This window comes from Gadus macrocephalus, chromosome 16 (genome assembly GCF_031168955.1).
Source record: "Gadus macrocephalus chromosome 16, ASM3116895v1".
NCBI lineage: Eukaryota > Metazoa > Chordata > Actinopteri > Gadiformes > Gadidae > Gadus > Gadus macrocephalus.
The window spans coordinates 2543439-2568796 of NC_082397.1; the positions used below are offsets into that span (position 1 = coordinate 2543439).

General features: G+C 42.7%; 1 protein-coding gene across 4 annotated transcripts in view; it reads left to right on the top strand.

The window, feature by feature from the left end:
- LOC132475110 (uncharacterized) overlaps positions 1-25358 on the top strand; it is a 73732-nt gene that overhangs the window by 28941 nt on the left and 19433 nt on the right. For 2 of the 4 annotated variants that reach the window (XM_060076086.1, XM_060076085.1), the window contains exons 8-17: positions 17919-17968; positions 18074-18126; positions 18272-18492; positions 18992-19248; positions 19628-19753; positions 19843-19978; positions 20057-20143; positions 20435-20487; positions 22290-22331; positions 23387-24227. The exons of 1 other annotated variant lie outside the window; for it this stretch is intronic. In XM_060076086.1, coding sequence (XP_059932069.1) covers positions 17919-17968; positions 18074-18126; positions 18272-18492; positions 18992-19248; positions 19628-19753; positions 19843-19978; positions 20057-20143; positions 20435-20487; positions 22290-22331; positions 23387-24227 — 1866 coding nt within the window. Of the gene's footprint in view, positions 1-10; positions 113-3392; positions 3507-4784; positions 4890-12684; positions 12802-13789; positions 13919-17662; positions 17690-17918; positions 17969-18073; positions 18127-18271; positions 18493-18991; positions 19249-19627; positions 19754-19842; positions 19979-20056; positions 20144-20434; positions 20488-22289; positions 22332-23386; positions 24228-25358 lie in introns of all 4 variants that reach the window. One more of the 4 variants, XM_060076087.1, reaches the window with a different exon arrangement.

The following is a 25358-nucleotide window of genomic DNA, read 5'->3' on the forward strand; positions in this document are numbered from 1 at the left end:
TCTCTTTCAGGGTTTGGTGCCCTACAAAGGAGAAGTGCAGTAACTACGTCAACATTGAAACTGAGAAAAATGCCTTCAAAGTTTTCATACTGGCCGGCCAAACCTGTTGCAGGTACAATAGTGGTGATACTTTCAATGAATACCTTTTATAGGAAGGAAAATTGTATAGAAAAAGAAAAGACCAACGATATGACCTTTGACCTCAAAATTGTAGATACTGCACTCTGTCTTTGTATTACCTCGAACAACTAGAGTACTATTAGGGCAAAGTGCAGTATCTACAATTTAAATGTGTTCTGAAAGTAACTTTTTTGCATTACCTATGCCTTTTTATTTAATTTAATTGGCTTGTGCTTCGTTTATGAAGGTTTTTGAGAGTATTGAAATTGCTTGTAACCTTCAACAATCTATTTTGTCCTTATGTCCGTGTCACATCGCAGCCCTAAGCAATTGAAGAGTTTGGTTCCAACACGCTATATCCACAATTTTAATGAATTTTCATGAATAATTTTTTTATATAAAAAGGTTTTAGGTTATATCAGTGAACCTGCAGTTGGGATAGTGTTCTGTGATGTATCTTAACTTTAACAAAACAACAAAAATACTATTTTGTTGATATCACTGGAGATACACACTATAAATATAGATAGCGTTTTGAAATCAAACCCTTCAATTGCATTTTTTTGTCATCAACATTGCCATTATCTTCCCAAATATCCTTAACATTTTACACACAATCAATAGTATTTTGGTTTGTGGATTTTCATTTTAATTAGAAAATTAAGGGGGGGGGGGGGCTACTGCATGGTGGCAGCCAGTGGGAAGCTTAGATAAGTGATTCACTGGAACTCTTGGATGCATACATGTGTGTATTAAAGTAAGTATTATACAAGATTGGATATTACTTTTGGCAAGAAGTGGCAAAAGACTATCAACAATTCATAGAGGTCACTCAGTTACATTAGTTTGAAATATAATGACCATAAGAACTACAGATAAGGTAGATATAATAAAAAAATACTTGCCAATTATATCCCAAACTAGATCTAACGTCAAAATGAGTGACTGCCATTTTATACAATAGAAGAAATGAACTGAAGACGTCAACTGATCTCGATGGTGGTTTTGCAACCTTTGGACTTTCTGCTTGAACTTCATTGGCTATCCTTTAGACAACGCAATAATTTACCTAAACCATGTGATGTAGCGTGTGGAATGAGAAGTAAACAACCAATCTAAATGGACATTTCATTTTCATTCAATATCGTATTTGCGGCTGCACGGCTCTCCTCAGGAGATCAGCTAACTCTAGAATGCTAAAGTAACAGTGACTTAAATGGAGTCGACTAACTAAATGAGTAGGCTGATTTTGTTATATTCACATCAGTTAGATTAGCTGCCCCGAAACGAAAATAGTTTCAGAAATGAAGACAAGAAAAAAAACAGCGACGTGATCGTAATTGGACTATGACAGCGGTTCCAGAGTAGAAAGATGCTACAGGCTTCAAGGGAGCAGGTTGGCTAAAATGGCTTAATAGATTTAGGTCAGTTGTTGATATTTTTCCATCGTCCTTACCATTGTCTGGATACTTGCGTTTCAAAGCAAGTTCCACCATGAGTTTTCCTCAGTAGATTCGGATGGGGCTAATAAGGCAGACCGCAGTATCTAATGTGTCAAAGCCGGGTGAACAAAGGCAGAACGCAGTAACTTCACTTACTGCGTTTAGCCTTGGTATTAGGTTGGATTTTGTAGTTACTGCAAATTTGACTTGGGGATATCTCTGAAACGGGACACAGTTAGACCAAGAGTTTTTGTCTCAAGACAAAGAAGGTGTTATAAAACCCATTTTCACTCTGAACTAAATTTTGACAAAATACGTAGTTACTGCACTTTGCCTTTGTAGAAGCGGACAGGAGAGGCCTCCTCGTCCGCCAAAAGGTTGGATCCCTATTGTTTTTGTAGCGATTATTTTTACACTTCCCCCCGTGAAAGTGGGACCACAGCCCAAACCGTAAATGGTGCACACACGCCAATTGCATGACTAGATCCAGGTCCGGCACCGCTACTCAGATAACAAAATCCAGACACACCGGTCCCTAGGTGGCGCTATACCAAGGAATACGCGTTTGGGGCTATAACTCCCACACCGAACCCCCCACAGTCCAACATGTTATAAACACAGATTCACTGGAGACTGCTGCATATTTTGGCATAGGCCACGCCCATTTGCGTCTATGGAAATTTTCCGAAAATTTGCGAAAACCGCTAAACTGCCTTTTCGCTACTCCTACCACATTTCTTGCCCGATCAACACCAAACTTTGCACACAACATCTTCAGACGCACACAAAAAAGAAATTCGAACAATCTTTTGATCCGACATTCGACGACGAAACGGTAGCGTTTTGAATATTTGTTTATCAGCTACGTTACACTTGGAAAATCATAAATCCCAAAAAATCCAAAATTAGACATCGGATCAAGATCAAATTTTACACACATGTCGGCGCTACCCTTAATGGCGTTCCATTCCAGTAGCGGACAGGAGAGGCCTCCTCGTCCGAAGTCCGCGCCTGCGTCCTGGTCCAAAATAGCTTCCCGCAGTAAGTCTCCTACTTTTAGGATTAATAAGTAACATAACCCTCTATGTCATAGTTTTTCCCTGTCAAAATACATTTCACATACACCAGATAAATGATAGTTCATATAATGACTTAATAAGACCTAATTTAATGAATACAAACTTGATTTTTTTTTAAAAGGACAGAGTTGTGTGGCTTTCTGGAATATCTGTTGGGGATTCTGGGACATAAATTCTAAAGCTATGGGTGGTTTCAAACAAATCCTTCGCATGACTGACATATTTCCGATGACAAGACTGGAGAACACTTGGTCAGACATAGTTCTTGGCAGTAGTGTGTGTGTGTGTGTGTGTGTGTGTGTGTGTGTGTGTGTGTGTGTGTGTGTGTGTGTGTGTGTGTGTGTGTGTGTGTGTGTGTGTGTGCCAGGATCTCAAGAATCGCTGTCCGGATTAGTCACTTAGACCCAAATTGATCATAAAATAGTCTCCAGGTTGAGAAATCCCGAATCTATGAACAGCAGCTAGTACTTCAGATAACAATACATTCTGATTCATGTACTCACTTTGAAAGATTACATGACATGTGACATGTATGTTATGTATGTTTACAGTGTACTTCATGGGGCTGTAATTTGACATGAAAAACCTGCCCAGGGCATGTTGAGGATAACTTTGGGTTATTCATGAAATTGTTAACACACACTGACACATATTGTTTAAGTAGTATCCGAGGAAGTCAGATGTTACGTTACAAGAAAATATTTTTTTCTTGTTTTCGCAATTTGCAAAATTCTATTGATTTGTCTTTCAGATTGGCCAGTGCCGTCAAGCAGTAGCGGACAGGGGAGCTTGTCCAAGCCTGAGCTGTCCGGCCCTGGGGTCTCTAAGTCGTCACTTCCATTTTCATTTGCTGGTGGCAAGCTGCGTGAGTTCAATGGTGAAACTAAATTCGCCCCTTCACCCAAACCCTCACCCCTGACCCTCACTTTTTCGCGTTCAGGCGCAGTGTAGCATTTTCCCGATTGTCATTTTATTGAGGGGTAAGGGGGAGGGCTGACATCCCCTTGAAAGTAAGATCATGCTCCCTGCCTCTCTGCCCTCTCCTGTCAAGTCCGCCCCAGCCACGGAATGTTAGTACGTATGTACTTGATTGGTCAACACAACAGCAGCGTTATCAACAAGTGTGACCAATACAAATTCAAGCGTTAAAGAGCTCTCGTTGACCCGATCCATACAGCACAGTGATCCCAAAGACGATGTGACAATAAATGTAAGCATTCGAAAACGCTTACATTCGGGAAGCGTTTGACCAAGTACTGCAGTACTGTCCACACAAGTTACATTTTCTCAAGCATTTCTTAAGTTCAAGCACAGCGGAGCTTTTTGCTGCACTCTGAAATAAAACTACTTCGGATCAGTAAATGACGCCTCCGCCAGTGTTGCCAGATTGGGCCAGATTTCCCACCCAATCTGGCAACACTGGCGACCCCCATGACGGCAGAGGGAGGGTTATTGTCATTTTGAAAAAATCATGATTACAATGTGTAATTAAAAAATGTATATTACTTATGGCAATATGACTTGTCTTATAGACAATAATACAGTTTTAACATTTAAAGGGGACACATTATGAAAACAACACTTTTCCTGGGATTTGGGGTGTTGCTTTGGGTCTATGGTGCTCCCAAACGCATGCAAACTTTGAAAGAAAGTTTGCCTAACCCCAGGCAAAATTGTATTTCCTAAAAGGTACTTCAAGAAAACAGCTTCAAAAACATGTTTTCTGGATCTCAAATACTATGTTTACTTGTTGGAAAGACACCATAATATGTCTCCTTTAACAAAATTCAACAAATTCACTCAATTTATTTTCCTTTTGAAAAAGAAGTGGAGAATTATCGCAAAAGGGCTCTTCAAGATGCAGATAAAAACTGCAAAACAATGAACAATTTCTCTAGAAGTGATACACTGTTTATTAAAAAAGTCGTTAATGCTTTTAGAAATGGATTTGTCTATTTAAGTGAAATCAAAATCATGTTTTTTAACTTAAAGGTTGGGTATGGGATTTGCGAAACGCCAGCCCACACACTGACACATATTGTTTAAGTAGTATCCGAGGAAGTCAGATCTTACATTTCTGTATTTTTCAGAAAACAAGAAAATATTCAACGCAATTTGCAAATTCTATTGATTTGTCTTTCAGAGCCGGTGGCGTCAGGCAGTAGCGGACAGCGGAGCTTGTCCAGGTCTAAGCTAAGCTGTCTAAGTGTCCCTGTGGACTCTGAGTCGTCACTTCCAATATTATGCGGTGAGTTCAATGGTGAATCTCAATTCACCCCTTCTGGTGGTGTTGTTTTGGGTCTATGGTGCTCCCACACGCATGCAAACTTTGAAAAAAAGTTTGCCTAAACCAGTGGTTCTCAACCTTTTTTGAGCAAACGCCCCCCTGACCTTAGCCCTGGCGCCCCCCCCCCCCTCCCCCCTCCTCCCCAATAAAAAAATACAAATAAACTACGACCCCACTCACAATCGTGTTATATTGCTTAAAGTTGTCAATGCATCGTTTTTCATTGATTTTGCGTTGGTCACTAATAGCAATGAATGCCCTCTGAGTCGGTTTTGGTGCAAAAAATATTCATGACATGCAATTAAACTTCCAGAGAGAGAGAGAGAGAGAGAGAGAGAGAGAGAGAGAGAGAGAGAGAGAGAGAGAGAGAGAGAGAGAGAGAGAGGTTGAGGAAGAAAAGGTTGGATTGAACATTCATTCAATCCAACTCCCGCCCGCCACGTCTCCCGTCGTCCCGGGCACCTTGACTTTGGGCCCCCCCTTAGGTTGTGCGAACGCCCCCTGGGGGGCACCCTCGTTGAGAAACCATGGCCTAACCCTAGGCAAAATTTTATTTCCTAAAAGCTACTTCCAGAAAACAGCTTCAAAAACATGTTTTCTGGATCTCAAATACTATGTTTACTTGTTGGAAAGACACCATAATATGTCTCCTTTAACAAAATTCAACAAATTCACTCAATTTATTTTCCTTTTGAAAACAAAGTGGAGAATTATTGCAAAAGGGCTCTTCAAGATGCAGATAATAACTGCAAAACAATGAACAATTACTCTAGAAGTGTAACACTGTTTATCTAAAATGCTTTTAGAAATGGATTTGTGAAATCTAAATCATGTTTTTTAACTTAAGGTCTTGATGCCCTGGCATGTGGCCTTTGTGCCCTCAATAAAGTTGCCCCGCTGCAGGCCAAGGGGCCTTGCCCCTAAAATCATGAAATTCCAGGCCTGGTCCTGAGTAAATAAAAATGCATTTGCAATTACTCTATGTAGGCTACTCTCATAGCCTACATCCTGACTTGCAGGGACAAGCTTACTGTCACGGTTAGCGGGGTGGCAGGCCGGCAGGTAGGAAACATAGCCACCCTCCCCCTTCTGGCCACCATTGTACACTGTAATGTGTTGTGTTGTATTGTATTGTATTTTATTATAGTACTTAACTGTGAAGTAACTGCAGTAGCTGCTATCATGGCTGTAACACGGGGAATTGGTTAGCCTAGCGATTGTTATACTTGCACTTGGTTCTATGAACATCCTTTCTGTACCGACAGCGATATATTGATGCACTTCTTATGACAAATGTACTTATTGTAAGTCTCTTTGGATAAAAGCGTCTGCTAAATGCCCTAAATGTAAATGTAGATAGGACCCAATAGCAGAGAGTTCAGGTAAAGGGTAATTTATTAACGCAAAAAGGCAAGGAACACGGAGAACAAAGGTGACGCAGGGAACACAGGTAACACACAGGACACAACTCACCACCAACCACAATGATCCGACGGAGAACAAAGGAAAGACAAGGGCTTAAATACCAAACACAGGGCACGCAACGAGGAACAGCTGAAACACATTAGGGGAGGTAGCAGTAATCACACAGGAGGGAAACTTGACAGGAAATATGGAGAAACAAGACAGAGATACCAAAGTAGAACAGGAAACACAGGGAAACACACCAAAACAAGACAAGGAAACAGACAGACCATGACACTTACACTGCATGTAAAGACCTACTTTATGGCCATTGCTATCTGACCCACTGTAGTAGCCCAGCCTACTACAGTTTGTGTATGACTATAATATTAAGTACCTTTGCTGTATGGTCTATGTACAAATACATATAAATGCATAGCAGTACACACCTACCTACCTGTACTTAAAATGTGGGTGTTATTTCTGGGTGTTACCCCCTGTACTGATAGTAGTCCTGAGTATTACTGAGTCAAAAAAGGGTTCAGCCATAGACACAGTATAAAGGAAGTTTCACATAATCTGCTGAACCCATGGTTGCCTACGTCAAAACATGGCAACTTTTGCATTCATGCTGTAACCACTAAGAGAGTAAACAAAGGGAAACTTAGACACACTGCTAACCTCACAAGTCACAAGTCTCATATCTATTGCCTCCAAACCAAAAACAACCTTAAAGCCTATCAACAACACCATCAGGATGGCTCTACCTAATGTTTGGTCTCTATTCTGTGATTTTCGATCATTCAAATACCTTAGTGCTGTATTGAATTGCTCCCCCAGAGTTCTCCTATTAATTATTTACAGGCCACGCACATACTTTTTCGATGACTTCACAGAATTATTGTCTAGCATCTCCACAGAATTTGACTGTCCAGTTATAACTGGTGACTTCAATTTTCATACTGATGATTTGAATGACAAGTTTTGGACACATTTGAACTGTCTCAACGTGTGAAAGAGGCTACTCATTGTAAGGGGCACACTCTAGACCTGGTTATCACAAAGGGCCTCAATGTTTCTGATCTCTCTGTGACTGATCCTTCCTTGTCTGACCACTTTTGTGTTTTCTTTAACATATCTTTTATTCCCGACATACAGACAAAATCAAATACTGTCAAAAAACGGTGTATCAATGAAGATTCTAATGTACTTTTTAAATAGGCCATCTCCTTGCTACCACCTCTCAACCCATGTTCTGCTGATGATCTTGTAGAAAACATTAATTTGAACATTTTGAAAGTCATAGATGTCATTGCACCTTATAAGGTTAAAACGATATCTGGAAAGCAAAAGGCACCCTGGAGAAAAGCTGCTTCTGTATCAGCACAGAAAAAAGAATGCAGGAAGGTTAAACAAAATTTCATATTCACCATGATATCTATAAAGAGAGCCTCCGTGCCAACAATTTAGACTTAAAAAGTGCTAGAGAAACATTTTTCTCCAATATTATTAAAACCAACACTAATAATGCAAAAACCCTATTTGCAACTGTTGACAGACTGACCAACCCCCCTACACAAATTCCACCTGATCTCCATTCCACGCAAAAATGCAATGAGTTTGCAGCTTTTTATACTGATGAAATTGAAGGCATCAGACACGCCATCAATATCTCCACTTCAAACAAAAATGTTGGACTACCACCCTGTTCAGGCAAAAGTAATGTGGCAAGGATGGCATGCTTTAATGTTATAGACTCTCAAACTCTTGTGGAAACTGTTACAAAACTAAAGCCATCCACCTGTTGCCTTGATAGTTTACCTACCAACCTCTTTAAGAATGTTTTCGACTGCCTAGCAGTAGACCTACTGCAGATAGTTAACAACTCTCTCCAGTCAGGCAATTTCCCAAAAGCTTTGAAAACTGCAGTTATTAAACCCCTTTTAAAAAAGCGGAGCCTAGATGCCTCTATTATTAACAACTACAGACCAATATTAAATCTACCCTTCATAAGTAAAATCATTGAGAAAGTCCTCCAGCAACTTAGGCCCCGTCCACACGAAGCCGATTTCATGGCGAAACCGCAAAGGTCTTGTACGGTTCAGCCTTCCGTCCACACGAAGCCGGTGAATCCGCTGACCGAAACCGTATACTTCTGAAACCACCCTCGGAGGTGGTTCAAATCTACCCGGTTTCATTTAGGATTCGTGTGGACGCCTAAAACCAACTGAAACCGTAAACCATGACGTCATCGCCCCACCCCTCGACCCTCTAGCCAATGACTGTTAAGCCCGCGGAGTCACAGAACTCACAACAAAAAATTGTTGTGACTGTTGACTGACTGTTAGTGGTTCGGGGGGCAGCCTTTGTGCGCATGCTCGCCTCTTCTTCTTATTTAAATTTCTTCTGGATTTCTGTTGCAGAAGCAGCGCCCCTTATGGGCCTGGCATGTGTACCATGTGTGTAGTGTTTCTACAGATCTACCCGGTTTCGCTTGACTCCGTCTTTACGGAGATACTCCGAAACCAGATACATCGAAACCGGAACGGTTTCGCCCGTTTCAGCTTTGTGTGGACGGCGCCTTATCACTTCCTGGCATAAACTGGTTGCTATGACACCTTCCAATCAGGATTTCGACCCCTGCACAAGACTGAGACCGCCCTTATTAAAGTTGTAAATTACATCCGTCTTAACACAGACTCTGGCAAAACCTCAATACTAATGCTACTAGACCTCAGTGCTGCATTCGACACTGTAGACCAGGGGTGCCCAACCTTTTTCGACCCAAGATCTACTTTTCAAGTAGCCAACCTCCCGAGATCTACCAGTCAAACCTACCTTCAAGCGGGGGGGGGGGGGGGGGGGTGGTTTGTATCGTGGACCTACGGACTTCAGTGGGGGTTTCATTCTGTCTGCACACGGCGTCTTCTCAACAATAATCAATATTATCTTCCTCCCACTCAGGGTGAAAATGGTAGGTCTTAACTCGTTTCCCCTCAGTACGGTCTTGTACGGTTCGGCCTTCCGTCCACACGAAGCCAGCGAATCCGCTGACCGAAACCGCAAACTTCTGAAACCACCCTCGGAGGTGGTTTCAAATCTAACCGGTTTCGTTTTGGTTTCGTGTGGACGCCTGAAACCGACTGAAACCGCAAACCATGACGTCATCGCCCCACCCCTCGACCTCCTAGCCAATGGCTCTTAAGCCCGCGGAGTCTCAGAAGTCACAACAAAAAAGATGATGGCTTGTAATCGTTCTGCAGCATATCATGTCCCTTGTTGGGTTGCTAAACCATTATTTATTGAGAATCTAGTTCGCCATCGTAGAAGAGCTGTTTGTTTGTGTTGTTAGTGGTTCGGGGGGCAGCCTTTATGCGCATGCTCGCCTCTTCTTCTTCTGGATTTGTGTACCAGAAGCAGCGCCCCTTATGGGCCTGGAATGTTTACTACAGCGTTTCTACAGATCTATCCGGTTTCGCTTGGCTTCGTCTTTACGGAGATACTTCGAAACCGGATAGATCGAAACCGTAACGGTTTCGCCCGTTTCGGCTTCGTGTGGACGGGGCCTAAATGAGGACAAAACATAATTGTATTTGGTTCTAAAATGGAAAGGCTAAGTAACCCAACACCTTCAATCTCTGTCCCTGAAAACCTCAATAAAAGCCAGAAATCTAGGGGTTATCATGGATTCAGCAAAATTTCACTAATATTACATGATAATAATGACTGTAATAATAGCTGTAACACCTTCAAACTATAACTTATCGCAAGCTAAAATAAAAAGTTGGACACAAAGTCTACTTGTAACTGAAGATACATAGTACATTGCACAGAGAAATCATCATTTCTATTTCACTTTCATTTATCCACCTCAGCAACCTTTTTTGAAAAGTATCGTTTTCAGTGTCGGTATTCGCCGTTCTAATGTGGACGGAACATGATTGGTTGGTAAAATAAATACGTTGTAAATTCATATCAGAGTGTCTTCCGCGTCTGGAATGGATGTATTCTTGAGTCGATAAGGTAACAATAATATAATTATAAGATTACCTTGTTTGAATTCTGAAATGGGTTTGGGTCAAAAATAAAATGTTGGTTTCGTCAATACTACTAGGTAGCCTACTTATATTATATAGACTATAGAGTTAAATATAATTGCATTAAAAAAAGTGACTAATACAATTTGCTTTAACTAAAACTAGACTAAAATAGTCATGGATAATTCTGACTAAAATAAGACTAAAATGCTCAGACTTTTAGTCGACTGAAACTTGACTAGACTGAAAAGAGTATGAATGTGACTAAAACTAATAAAAACTAAAATGACAGCTCGATGTAAAGACTAGACTAAAACTAAAATTAAAACAGGCCGCCAAAAACATTAGCGGGAACCATGCTTATTATGTCCAATGTTATTATTAACACTTATAGATAGTCTTATTAACACCAATTAAGGTTAATAAGCATATAATAAGTGTCTTATTACCTATTAACAAAGGCTTATTACAAGGACCTTAATGTAAAGCGTTGCCGCCAATTCTATTGATTTGTCTTTCAGAGCATGAAAATATTACACCTGCTGGTCTGATGGTCTGCAGTAGCGAAGAGGGGAGCTCGTCCAAGTCGGGGCCGTCCAGCTCTTTCTTCGGGTCGTCATTTCCACAAAGTCGTAGCTTGCATGGTGAGTTGAAGTCTCCTAGTTGTAGGAGTTATAAGTCTACCTGTATAACTCTATATACCATGGTCGCTCACCAGATGAATACCTAGTTCATCTTTTTAACATTCTAAAACAGGTTTTATTTGGCCTTTTGGGTGTTCTGGGATATACATTTTAAACCTATGGCTCATTTTGAACAAAAGTCATATGCATGACTGAAGGGTTTCTCGAGTGGTCATGCAGTGGCTAAAAAAGTAAGATGATCAAGGATTGGCTACTCAAAGCAGGTAGGTAAAAACCTAATGCATTATTTCTTTGAAAAGCTTTAAGAAAAAAAAGCTTCTTTTTTTTTTAAGCTTTCCGCTTAAGAATCAAGGTGGTGCAGAAGAGAATGTTGGAATGGAATGTTAAACCTATGGCTGTCATGATCTGTCGGTTTCCTTGTCTTGCTTTGGTGTGTTACCTGTTTTTACTTTGGTATCGGTCTTGTTTCTCCCCATGTCAGGTTTCCCTCCTGTGTGATAACTGCTCCCTCCCCTAATGTGTTTCAGCTGTTACTCGTTGCGTGCCCTGTGTGTGTTTGGTTATTAAAGGCACCCAGTGCAACTTTATGTAAACATTCAATGAAAAATAAACATTCAATTTCTAGTCTTTTTTACACGTAGTAAGTTTCAATAACTCCATACCATTACATATCGACATTCAAGGAGCAAAGATGAGACGTCGTTGTGTGGTGAGAACTGATAGAAAATCGTAAACAACAACAATCGACGGTGGGGAGAAGCCATTTTTCCATTGACTGGAAGCCTGCTTTATTTATTGTAGGTTACAAAAAATAAAGAAAATGGCGGCATTGTTGTTGTTATCGATTTTCTATCAGTTCTCACCACACAACGACGTCTCATCTTTGCTGCTTGAATGTCGGTATGTAATGGTATGGAGTTATTGAAACTTAGTACGTGTAAAAAAGACTAGAAATTGAATGTTTATTTTTAAGCCTCGAAAGTTGCACTGGGTGCCTTTAAGCTCTTGTCTTTCCTTGCTTCCTTGTCGGATCATTTTAGTTTGTGGTGAGTTGTGTCCTGTGTATTACCTTTGTTTCCTGTGTTACCCGCGTCACCCGTGTTCTCGGTGTTCCTTGCCTTTTGAGTTAATAAATTATCCTTTTACCTGAACTGTCTGTGATTGGGTCCTACCTGCCTGCCACCCGCTAACCGCGACAATGGCTTATTTTGAACTTAAGTCAAATGCATGAATGAGGTGATCTTTGAGTTGTCATGCAGTGATTCAAAAGTAAGATGATCAAGGATTGCTAACTCAAAGCAGATGTAAAAACCGAATGGAGTAATAAATAAAGGGCACAGAGTTTGTATTAAAGAACCAAGTATGGAAGTTAGACCTGGGTTCCGATCTGGTGCATCCGATCACAAAAGTGTGATCGAGTGTAACCGAGGCCTCCTGCTTTGTACTACAATTCCATGTGACACTTTTAACGCTTTTCAAAAGATTACTGTATTAGTCACCGTAAACAAATGATTATTTCTCATAAATAAACAAATAAAATGATACAATTTTTATATTATGTACCCTTTATTTAACAATATGAATTACTGTATCAATGAACTAAAGATACAATAATTGCTGGTTATTGATTTAGTAATGACTTTACTTCAATAATCACTACATTAAACTCAGACTCTCCTGAAGTGGGACCTTCTCAGGAGAAAACACCGGACCCCGAAAGGACTGAAGTTAATCTTAACGCGACCGGCAATGGCAGTGATGTCAACATCACTCCGGTTCCTCGAACAGGTAACGATAACATCACCAAGCAGAACAAAGACAAGTTCTAGGCTAACCAGCGCAGATTGTATCCATGGTTGGAATTTAACAACGCTTAAATAAGCTGCTTGATTTGTATAATGTACGGGGTGTCGTGCCTTTTACCAGCCGGTGTTGCGAAACGTCAACTTTAAGTCCCAACTCGTTTCTCAAACAGCAGCCCTGAAAAGAAAGCGTGGGGCAGATTCAGCAAGGATTGTGATGGCTAATGCTATTAAAGTTGTGCCGTTGCAGTGTGAGGCGAAAACGAAGGGGCATCTCAAAACCGCATACTTTATAGCAGATTTTTTTTTTTTCTAGTTTAATTCATGAAAGAGATTTCTTTCTTTTAAAAAGAAAACAACTTGCAGCAGTTTGTAGAATTGGTAGGGGTGCGTTGAACAGCCTCTTGCTATCTCTGCTCCTCCAGCTCCATCTCCCTGATGGAGCTGGAGGCATTGGAGAACCAGAAGAAAATTGGGAGGCAGGGCCTTCAGTTGTGCTGCTCCCTGGCTGTGGAACAGATTCCCTCAGAGAAGTGGACCGTCCCAGAACATTTATAACTTAAAGCTCCCCATTTTAAATCGGTCTTTAAGGACCTGTTTACCAAGGAAACAAAGGAGGTGAACTTGTATAAATGGGGAGAGACTAACCAGGGAATGAGTTGCAGGTTGGAAGATAAACACACAGCTGAGGGGTATGAGGTGACCGCAGGCTGGAGATGTGAAGTGAGGGGAACAGTCTAAGGACATCTTGTGGACAAGGAGAGATCAGACACCTAACAATATGAAGTCAAATACAGTTCATGACACACTTTTTGGAAATTCAGCTTGGTTATTTGGGCCACTTTGACCAAACGCTGAAACAATTCAGTTTAGCAGAAGTAAACTGAGGAAGTCAGTTCTGTAAATGACAGTATTTTGCAGAGTAAAGAAAATGTATTAATGCCATTTGCAAATTCTCTTAATTTGTCTTTCAGGACGTGTATGGAATCGTATTAAATCTGTCTTTTTAAAGAAGCAGTCATTCAGTACCAGACAGGGGCGCCTTTCTGGTGCGGCGTACGATGATCCTCACCGCAGAATGCCTAAAAGCGACGGCATGCTGGGTGAGTTGAAGTCTCCTAGTTTGAGGAGTAATAAGTATACCTGGATAACCCTCTATATCATAGTTCTTCCCAGTCAAAATACATTTCACACACACCAGATATATAATATAGATCATATAATAACATAGAGACCTCATTTTATAAATACTTACTTCGTTTTTAAACTAGGTCAAAGATGTGTGGCTTTCTTGAACATCTGTCAGGGATTCTGGGATACAAATTCTAAACCTATTGCTTGTTTCGAACGTACTTCGCATGACTGATGTATATTTTCTAAAGGTGCGGCCACACCAGACGCGTATCTCGCGTACCTCGCGTATAAAATCGCCATTTTTTCCATAGGGAACCATTGGTTTACGCGCGTATGAGACGCGTACACGCGTTACATGCGTATAAGCAACATTTTACTCGCGTTAGGGGCGTATGAGGTGCGTATATATACGCGCGTACATATACGCGCGTACATATACGCGCGTACATATACGCGCGTACACGAGGAGTTCAAAAAATTGAACTTTTTACGCTCATACGCGCCGCAATAGCCAATCAGCGTTGAGCTTGACCCGACGTCACTGGCAGAGAGTAGTGAGCTTGGACAGAAGCATACGGCCGACATCTTTCTTTATTCTGTGTGGAAATAGTAACATAGTTACGCAATTAAATGCTTTTATGGAAACATTTTTAGCGAGAAATGTGCATTTTACTTTCATAATGTTCGCTCGGTGAATGTGAAGGATGTTTGGTTTGATAGTTATGACGAAGAGGGAACGCTCCGTTCACTTGCATGGACAGAGTCTCTGGTTACTAAGCAACCTCAACGTCTTGGCGGACTATATATCTGCTGATCAACACTACGAATGCTGGAAACACACCAGACACACCATGTGAAGTTATTTAACCCGATTATTGTTATTTATATCCGAGATTATTTAATCTAACCCGATCTAAACTCTATCACCCAAACACGGCGGCGTTTGGGTTTCCTACCTCGGACTCCAGAGCAGCCCTGTCCATGGCAGCCACGGCCGGCAACTTTCTTTATTCTGGGTGGAAATAGTAACATAGTTACGCCATTAAATGCGTTTATGGAAACATTTCTAGCGAGAAATGTGCATTTTACTTTCATAATGTTCGCTCGGTGAATGTGAAGGATGTTGGGTTTGATAGTTATGACGAAGAGTGAACGCTCCGTTCACTTGCATGGACAGAGTCTCTGATTGCTAAGCAACCTCAACGTCTTGGCGGACTATTTCTCTGCTGATCAACACTACGAATGCTGGAAACACACCAGACACACCATGTGAAGTTATTTAACCCGATTATTGTTATTTATATCCGAGATTATTTAATCTAACCCGATCCAAGCTCTATCATCCACCCAAACACGGCGGCGTTTGGGTTTCCTTCCTCGGACTCCTAAATCCAGCGCAGCCACAGGCTGAGGGGGGGAAGTTTTGGGCGGTCTCATCTACGCGCGTATGCGTACGCGCGTATCTGACCATTTTTGACACAAAATGGTCAAGCAACATTTTAGCTGCGTTACGCGCGTACATGGTACGCGAGGTACGCGCTTGGTGTGTTCGCACCTTCATACAAACTTTTTTTGGAGGTCGACATTTTCTTGAACCCACCAGAGTCCACGCATTCCATTTCCATAGCTTCTATAGTTAACTAAAGCAAATCGGTCACACGTTATCTCTTATCTGGTGACAATGATATGAAACAGATTCATTGAATGCTTCAACTTCTTTTGACCACATTGTAATTGCTTTGTGATTCAGCTATTGCTAAAGGCCTTATTGACCACTTATTGCCATTTTAAGTGGTCACCCACTCAGTTCTTTACTTATTCGATTTTTCCCCCAGCGGTCCGGTTAGAGACCAGGCAAGAGGCCATTCACTTAGAGGTTTCATTTGATCCTCCCCAGACTGTAGAACACTTGGTCAGAGATAGTTATTGCCAATAAGTAATGGGATGTGTGTGCGTGTGTGTGTGTATGCGTGTGCGTCTGTGGTTCTAGCTGACTAAAGAAACACAGGGTACATAATATCATATTATAATACAAAAGACTGATGTAAAAGTAGCACAATGAAGCAGTCTTAACTTGCTGTTCAACCAAAAACCCTCTTGGTCTCTGATGCAGTCCAACATTCATCTGTTAAAATATCCATGAAACACGTCGACCCCTCAGATATTAAAGACCTAATATGTAACATTTAGATTAGATGAAACTTCATTAATCCTCCATAGGAGAAATTTGTTTGTTGCAACAGCCCAGCAGCATTGGAAAAATACAGGATATAATTTTAGAATTTGTTTAAAGGAGACATATTATGGTGTTTTCCCAACAAGTCAACATAGTATTTGAGTTCCAGAAAACATGTTTTTGAAGCTGTTTGCTGGAAATAGCTTTTAGGAAAAAAAATATCGTCTACCGCTGTTCCCCTTTGTTTCAGTCCCTTCAGAATGCGCTGTTTCTGGTGTCTGTAGCATTGATGCAAATGAGCTGCTGCCCATTGACCAATGAGCTGTCAGACTGAACCACAGCATGGAGGAGAAGGGATTGTTGCCGTTTGCTGCCTCCTGGAGCTCTATATCTATACAATATAATATAAAATAATAATAATATTATATAAAGGTAGTTATATAATCGATCTAATCTCACGGCCAAAATCTATGTGCGCCTCGGATGACATTATTAATAATAAAGACTGTCTGACGTCTCTGGTACTTCCACAAGTAAAGGCTCGTAGTGGGGGATATCTCGGCCATGGTTGATAAGAATTGGGGGGAAGGAACTTTGGCATTGACTCTCTGAAGTCCATGAACCTCGACATGGAGGAGAAAAGGATTGAACTCCGGGAGCTGAGCTGCCGGACTGCCTCCGAGCTCCCCGCGCCGGAGCTGCCAGCCACCGTTGAAGCCGTCCGGCCGCAGTCAGGCAGCTCTGGCGGTGTATTCCGGGAGCTTAACTGGCGCCGAGGCTAGGTGGCAGCTCCGGCGGACTAGCAGCTCCGGCTGGGGTAGCTCGGCGGCAGTCCGGCAGCTCAGCTCCGGGAGTGCAATCCCTTTCTCCTCCACGTCTCCTCCTCCCGACTTCCTTTCGGCGGCAGCTCCGGCGGGTTGAGCTCGGCGCCAGAGAAAGGGATTGCACTCCCGGAGCTTAGTTGCAGGGCTAGCGCCGAGTTCCCCCCGCCGGAGCTGATCGTCCACTGGTCCACAAAATCTTGGCGATGCTCTGACTGGAGGGGAGTGGGGAAGTGGGAGGTAATATTCAAATGTTCTCCCTTCCTACGTAGGAGGGGGTGCGGAAACTGACTCGCTCGTTTGGTAGCTGGAGGCGGGCTGCTTCCAGAAATGTGTGTCTCACTCAAAAAATCTAGTACAGACTTATTTCAAAGTTTGTAGGTGTGTGGGAGCACCATCTACCCACAACTACACCCCAAATCCCAGGAAAAGTGCTTTTTTCATAATATGCCCCTTTTTTAATCGCAGCTGTTGCGTTTTGGAAATTGCATTCTATTACATTGTGATGTTTTTTAGATTATTATTTATTTGTTTTTACGGTTCTCTATGATTCACACTGGTCATGTTCTCAGGTCGGAAAATCCGGAAAAATCACATCCCTGAGGACGGTTCTGATTCTGGTAAGAGTCGTGGTCCTTCTGGTATTTCTCTCACACTACATACCTCAGGGTTTCTCCATACCTCCTCACCGTTCTTTCTGTTTGTCTTTTTGCCAGACGACGAAGATGATGAAGAGGATGAAGGTGAGCAGTGTCACTCTTCTATTGAGCTTTGAGTTTAAATGACGAGGTGATCCGACAACAGAAGTATCTCACTGGGTGTAAAAAAATATATCCTGGTTCACTGAACCAGGAATGCTGGCTTCCAGTGTATCATGAGGCCAACTGTTATTGGAGGGCTTAATGTCCAAAATACTCTTACACTGGACATGCTGTCGGTTTTGTTACTAATAGTTATTATTTATCCTGACAGAGGAGATGCACTTCAAGACACGTTGTGAAAAATGTAAAGCAGCTCACCAGGTAAATTTCAACAAAATGAATACCTTTATATTACATAAATGACCTTAAAGTTAAGACATTTAGAAGTATTGCTCTCTATTGTTGTTTGCTTGTGCTTTTTTACAGACTCCTGAGAATGAGAAGGTTACCCCAATGAAGATTTCTAAGTGGAGCTTCCAGTGAGTGACATTCAGTCCTCGCATCATTCCCATGGGGTTTCAGAATAATATGGTCCCAACCACAAACTGTGTGTGTGTGTGTGTGTGTGTGTGTGTGTGTGTGTGTGTGTGTGTGTGTGTGTGTGTGTGTGTGTGTGTGTGTTAGGGTACAGCTGGAAGGCGAGGGGACCTATGAGTGTTCGGCTACAGGTCTGGTGTTTGAAGTGTCGGAGCAGGCTCTGGTCCGCTACTCGGTCCTGTCCTGGTTCCAATTCTCTGAGTTCCTCAAAGACTCCTGGAGACCTGCTGGATCGGTTTATGATGTGGATGTGGACGATCCATCTGTGCTCAAGTTTATCCATTTCCCACACTCTCTGTGCCTTGCTGGTAAGAACACACACTGACTGTGAAGAGGGGGGGATTCATAAACCGAATAATCTAAGAATCTCTGTGTGCATGGCAGCTTTGGCAGTGTTTTGTTGACCAACCATTCTGGTAATTTCTTGGTTTCAAATAGGGCTGACTCACTCAGCTCATATTGACTTTGGATACACAACGTTGTATATTATTTTACTTTGTTATTTTCCCTTTGAATTCGTTCCATTTTTCTAATATTTTATTTATTACCATGGACCTTTGAAGGATGTTCAATCACAAGGCTCCCAGTTCAGTTTTCCTCTTTTTACATTTCACAAGATCCCTTCTTATAAAAAAAATGCATTCAGGATTAGAGAATTGTCATTGGAACCACTTGTAATATAATGTTGATTGTTTTACTTTCACATGTATTTCTCTACTTATGAGTGTCTTTACTCTTTGTACATACTGCCTATTATCATTTCCCAACAGGCTTGAATAATGTTATGTTATACAAATGTTTCCACAGAACCTGAGCATGAGCTGAGCTTCAGTGTTCTGCATGTAAAGGAACGCCATGCCAACATTGAGACGACGGTGGACTTCACGGCGAGCCATGTTAAATGGCGCGTGTCCTCGCTTTCTCTCCTGGCTCCCATCATTCCGGAAAGTCAGAAGATAAAGCACCACGCGTTGGTGTTGATTTACAAGGAGCTGAACAAATACCACAAAAACAAATTTGTCTTCCACCTGTTTTTGGCCTCGAACTACGACTCTGAGATCCAGGTGATGAAGCAAAATGGACCAACAAGTCAGTAATGGGACGAGGTCCCTGGGTGTGATAAACAGATTCATGGATAGACGGACAGACTAGACCAAACTGGACCAGACTAAGATGAGCTAAGCTGTGCTAGACCAAGCTGGGATAACTGGGCTAAAATGGGAGAGTAAAATAGGCTGGACTGGGCTAGGCTAGACTGCACTAGGCTAGGCTACGTAGCTCAGTTTAATATCCTCTCTTGAGGGTTCATCTGTCTCTCTGTTTCTGTGATTTGCTATCTTGAAAATAACTAGCATCCCCCTTATGAATACCTCCCTCTCACTCTTCCTCCCTCTCTCCTTCTCTGACCATTTGGTCCTGCCCCTCCTCTTCCTGTGTGTGCAGGCTATTAATAAACAGGTGCTCAAGTCCAGGAAGAAATGCATCAAGATTTACAAACCGGCCGCCTGTAGGCTGGAAGAGAAGTTCTACCACCTCACAAGCGAGCCAGAAAGGAATATTGAGCCTCCGGTATGTTGTGCTGCCATTTATTCTTAGTGTTGTTTTGTGCAATACGGAAAGAGAAAGCATTGTATCTAACTGTGTTTGTGTGTGTACAGAAACTAGAATTCGTCACTGAAGTGTTAGCGCTGAAGGGCTTTTCTGAAGCATGCTTCGGTGAGCGTCCTCCTTTCAGATTGTTTCTCATGGACTCAGACTGTGATGAACTTTTGTGGTCTGCTACAATCAGAGAAGGTAACCAATGGACACAATTTGAATTTGTTTTGTGGTTTGCATCGTAAGACTCATGACACATTCTATGGCAAACCCTAGATGATTGGAACGGCGAGAAATCAAATCTATGGAAAATATTCCGATTTCTTTCGAGGAAGTCCCATGGGGCCAACAGCAGACAGAGAGGTACACTTTTTGTTGAACATGTTTTAACTTTTATGCACGGTGAAAAAACTGCAGAAAGCGCGAGGCGCATCTCAACGCTGCTCTGAACCGATCGTACTGATCAGTTCACAAAGGTTTCCACAATGAAAGGTTCAAGCCTTCAGCTGCGCAATTCAGAAAACCGAGGAGATGAGGAAAGCAAAGCTTTAAATATTTGTGGCTAGCTACATGCCACAGCTACATGTTTTTGCTTGTAATCGTCTAACATTGTCTACTCTACAACATTCTTGGATCATCTGCCAATTTCCCCAGTTGCTGCAGGGACTTCTGATTTCCGATCTTCACCTCGCCTCTCTCTGGTGCATGTACGTTCAGCCAACTATTTGTGGCATCTGTGTAATTTATAATCCACTACTATATTGTCATTATTAGGTGAGTGCAGGGCTCAACTTTTGTTCTTCTTAGGCTTTATTATTCTATATTCCCAATACTTTAGCACTCTACTCCTCCTACAATTTGTTTAGCTAGACACCATTCCAATTGTAAACTGTTCATATTTGCTTGGAATCATGCACGGCTACTTTTTTAAAGGTGCCATGACATGCTATTTTATGGATGCTTTAATATAGGTATTAGTGGGCCACTAACACAGTATTCAAAGACGTTCCCGATATTCAGCCGTGGTGCAGAGTTACAGCCACTCCGAGCCAGTCGCACATTGAGCTTCCCCCAAATCCGCTGTTTTGGTGTCTGTTGCTATAATGCAAATGAGGAGGAGCGAGGCGGGTCAAGGAGGAGGGTGGGGGTGTGGCCCTGAGCAGCTTGCAGCCACGGTACCATGCGCTCTGTTTACAGTGGAAGTATCGCAATGGCGAGGCGCACACAGCCTTTAGCCGTGTTCTGTAAATATTCTAGAACACACGGGAGTCCTGGAGCTCTGTATCTAAATATCATATACATAGATATCTATGTCATATAATATATATTATCACGGCCAAAAGCTGTGTGAGCCGATATTATGAATCTCAAACGACCGCGTTGGGTTCTCCGACGTTCCTGGTATTTCCACGTCCACATCAATCTGAAGTAGACTGAACCGCGACATGGAGGAGAAAGGGATTGTTGCCGGGCAGCGCTTAGGCACCTCCGCCTCCTGCAGCGCCGAGGCGGTGGTCCCTCGGCAGCGGGAAGCGGGGCTCAAGCGGGAGACATTCGAAGCCAACAATCCCTTTCTCCTCCATGTCGTGGTTCATGTTCTTGAGGGAGTCAAAGCCAAAGTTCCTTTCCCCCAATTCATTCACAACCATGGCTGAGATAACCCCCACTACGAGTCTCGTTGTAGAAATACCAGAGACGAGAGTCCGACGTGTTATGCGCCATAACACCAAAAGCAGAACGGTTATCCAAATAACAAGGCAGTGTACAACACTTGCGTTACAGTCCTGGAGCTCTATATCTAAACAATATCATATAATACATAGATATCTATATCATATAATACATATTGTCACGGCCAAAAGCTGTGTGCGCCTCCAGACGATATTATGAATCACAAACGACTTTGTCGGGTTCTGCGACGTCTCTGGTTCTTCCACTTTCACATCAATCTGAAGTAGACTGAACCGCCGGCTGCCCGCTGCCGACACACACACACACACACACACACACACACACACACACACACACACACACACACACACACACACACACACACACACACACACACACACACACACACACACCCCCCTTTGGCGCTCGCACGGTCGTGTCTCATTGCCGGGCCAAATTCTCTGGACGGGCCAGGCAGAGTAAGGGGAGGAGCTTAGATGCTATGTGACAACATGTGAAACCACATTCCAAATCAGCGCGCTTGAGCCTCAGTTTTTTGAAAGGCGAGCAGAACTCGTTATACACCGAACGCAAGTTATAGCCAATGGGGGACGTTGGCAGGCTATTTATGTTAGAAAACCTCATAAAGTGAGATTTTCATGCCATGCCTTTTCACGCATGCCTTAAACAAAAATAATTCAGTTTTTTAAATATCCAACAATTTATAATTGAAGTCAATTGGAGGATGATAAACAATTTCAGACTACGTAACTTGGTCAAAAATGTTTGACCATAAAACTTTGATCAAACTTTTAAACTTTTTCAATATATCTTAAAGGAGAAATGTCGTAGCAAAATGGATCCGGGACATGTTTCCAGCACTCCAGCTAGGGATGGGAATCGAGAACCGGTTCTTGTTCAGAACCGGTTCAGAGTCAACCGATTCCTTGGAATCGTTAGCAAGCCTGCTTAACGATTCCGCTTATCGGTTCCGGTCGCGGCAAATGCTTCGTGACGTCACACACACGCTGCTTTGATTTGGTTCAGAACGCAGCAAACATGTCGCCGCCGAGGAAGAATCGCATTGTGCGTTCAAACCAAACGCGACGGGGCGACAAGATCCCATACAAAGTGAACGTAGAGACGCGTATAAGGGCGAGTTTGTCGCGGGAGAAAACCGGCGACAAGTTTTTGTCGCGATGACAGCCAATCAGCGTTCAACAGCGTGATAACTGAGTGACATGTGTAACGTAACAGCCAATCAGTGTTCAGCCGTCAAACTCAGTGCAGTGCAGTCCGGGTGAACCGCGGAATGGAGGAGAAAGTGATTGTTGCAGTTTGCGACTCCCGGATCTGTATATATTATAGTATATAATATACTATATCATAATTGTATATATATTATCACGGCCAACAGCTCTGTCGCCTCCGGATGGCCGTAGCGTGGGGAGCTCTCATAGGGATTGGGCTTCTCGGGGTTTGTTTACCGGCATTGCTATGGTTTCCGGTCTTGTGTGTTCCAACGGTTTATTAGGTAGGCCCATCTAATAAATCTCTGTCTAATCAATGCTTCATTTTGTTTATGTCAGTTTAATTTTGTTACAAGTTGAATGCAAATGAGCACTGTTAGAATTCCAAAAGGCACAAGCTCTTACTTGGCTGTTTTCAGTCTGTGTTTTTAGTTGTATGGCACATAATGATGGCATTTGGGCTTAAAAAGCGATATTTTTTCGTCTAGACCAATTGATTTGAAAATGTACAATTTCCTAATACTAGAAGCACTTCTGATCAGATATTAAAGAGATGTAATGCAAACAAACACATTTATACTTATTTTCTCACCCAATGAGAATCGATAAGAGAATCGATAAGGAATCGGATCGATAAGCAGAATCGGAATCGGAATCGTGAAATTCTTATCAATTCCCATCCCTAACTCCAGCTCCCTCCAGTGAATCACAGCCTGCAGGCCAAGCAACATCCAGCCCTCCAGCTCCCTCCAGGGCAACACAGGCTGCAGGACATCCAACATCCAGCACCACATCCAGCCCTCCAGCTCCCTCCAGGGCAACACAGGCTGCAGGACATCCAACATCCAGCACCACATCCAGCCCTCCAGCTACCTCCAGGGCAACACAGGCTGCAGGATATCCAACATCCAGCACCACATCCAGGCCTCCAGCTCCCTCCAGGGCAACACAGGCTGCAGGACATCCAACATCCAGCACCACATCCAGGCCTCCAGCTCCCTCCAGGGCAACACAGGCTGCAGGACATACAACATCCAGCACCACATCCAGGCCTCCAGCTCCCTCCAGGGCAACACTGGCTGCAGGACATCCAACATCCAGCACCACATCCAGCCCTCCAGCTCCCTCCAGGGCAACACCGGCTGCAGGACATCCAACATCCAGCACCACATCCAGCCCTCCAGCCACCTCCAGGGCAACACAGGCTGCAGGACATCCAACATCCAGCACCACATCCAGCCCTCCAGCTCCCTCCAGGGCAACACAGGCTGCAGGACATCCAACATCCAGCACCACATCCAGCCCTCCAGCCACCTCCAGGGCAACACAGGCTGCAGGACATACAACATCCAGCACCACATCCAGCCCTCCAGCTCCCTCCAGGGCAACACAGGCTGCAGGACATCCAACATCCAGCACCACATCCAGCCCTCCAGCCACCTCCAGGGCAACACAGGCTGCAGGACATCCAACATCCAGCACCACATCCAGCCCTCCAGCTCCCTCCAGGGCAACACCGGCAGAAGGTGAGTTTAGTTAATTGTTAAAGCTGCAGTTATGTAACTGATCAATATGGTCAATATGAAATAATCCAGACCCATTTTTGATGTAATTCTATTAAATATTCAGTCATGAACATACATACACACCCTGCACATCTGGACAATGTCTTGTCCATTTTGACACAAATTGATGCTGGGGAATCTATTCGACTATATGTTAGACCACAACAATCTATTATTCAAGTTGTCTACAGGACACATACAAACTAGAATAACTTATTCCCCATCAAAAAACAAATGAAACCAAGATTCTTGACCTTATTTCACTGATAATAATATAAGTAACAATATAAGTAATAAGTAATATAAGTATTTTCAGTGGTTCCCAAACTCACGTCATGTATCATCAAGTCATGTACCCCCTTGGACCCTCTCCATCCTACTGTGTACCCCAGCTCCACCGACAGCTCACCATAATGTATTTTGTTTGTAATTCAGAATGCATAGAATTCACTGGCTTGTATGAGGATATATAGTGAATATTATCTTTTTCCGCCTGAGGCTTGCCTGACTAAGCCAGTCTATATCTGACCATGTAAGACGCTAGCCCTGCCTTCCTCATACTATCTGTCAGGGTTAGAAAGTTGGCTCAAGTTGGCTCAAAAGTCTCCTGTGGTTTGAGAGAATGTTTCAAACAGTTATTAGACAGAACCTGTGCACATATGACAGACTGAGGGAAGTCCTCACTCCCAGTGTAAGTGAACCCCATAGTATGACCTGAGGCAACCCAGTCTCACGGAAATACGTGACATTGTCACGTCATTTAATCTATTCATTCGTGATCTGGGACACGTAATTTAATTTTTTCGTGCCAAAAGCACAAAATTCAAACAATATGACAGCTTTTCGCCACCCGTTTCTACTTTCACCTTTAATTCTGAGGAATTGTGAAAATTCACGGATATATTTAATGCAGGTGCGCTGCTCTGTAGGCAAACCGCGACGGAAAAAAGGTAGCTGCTTCATGTCTTTGTTTTAGAATGAGTTAGAAATTTGTGTTTTCCGCACGAAAAAATTAAATTGCGTGTCCCAGATCACGAATGAATAGACTAAATGACGTGACGTGACTGTGTTCCGTGAGACTGGATTGCCTGA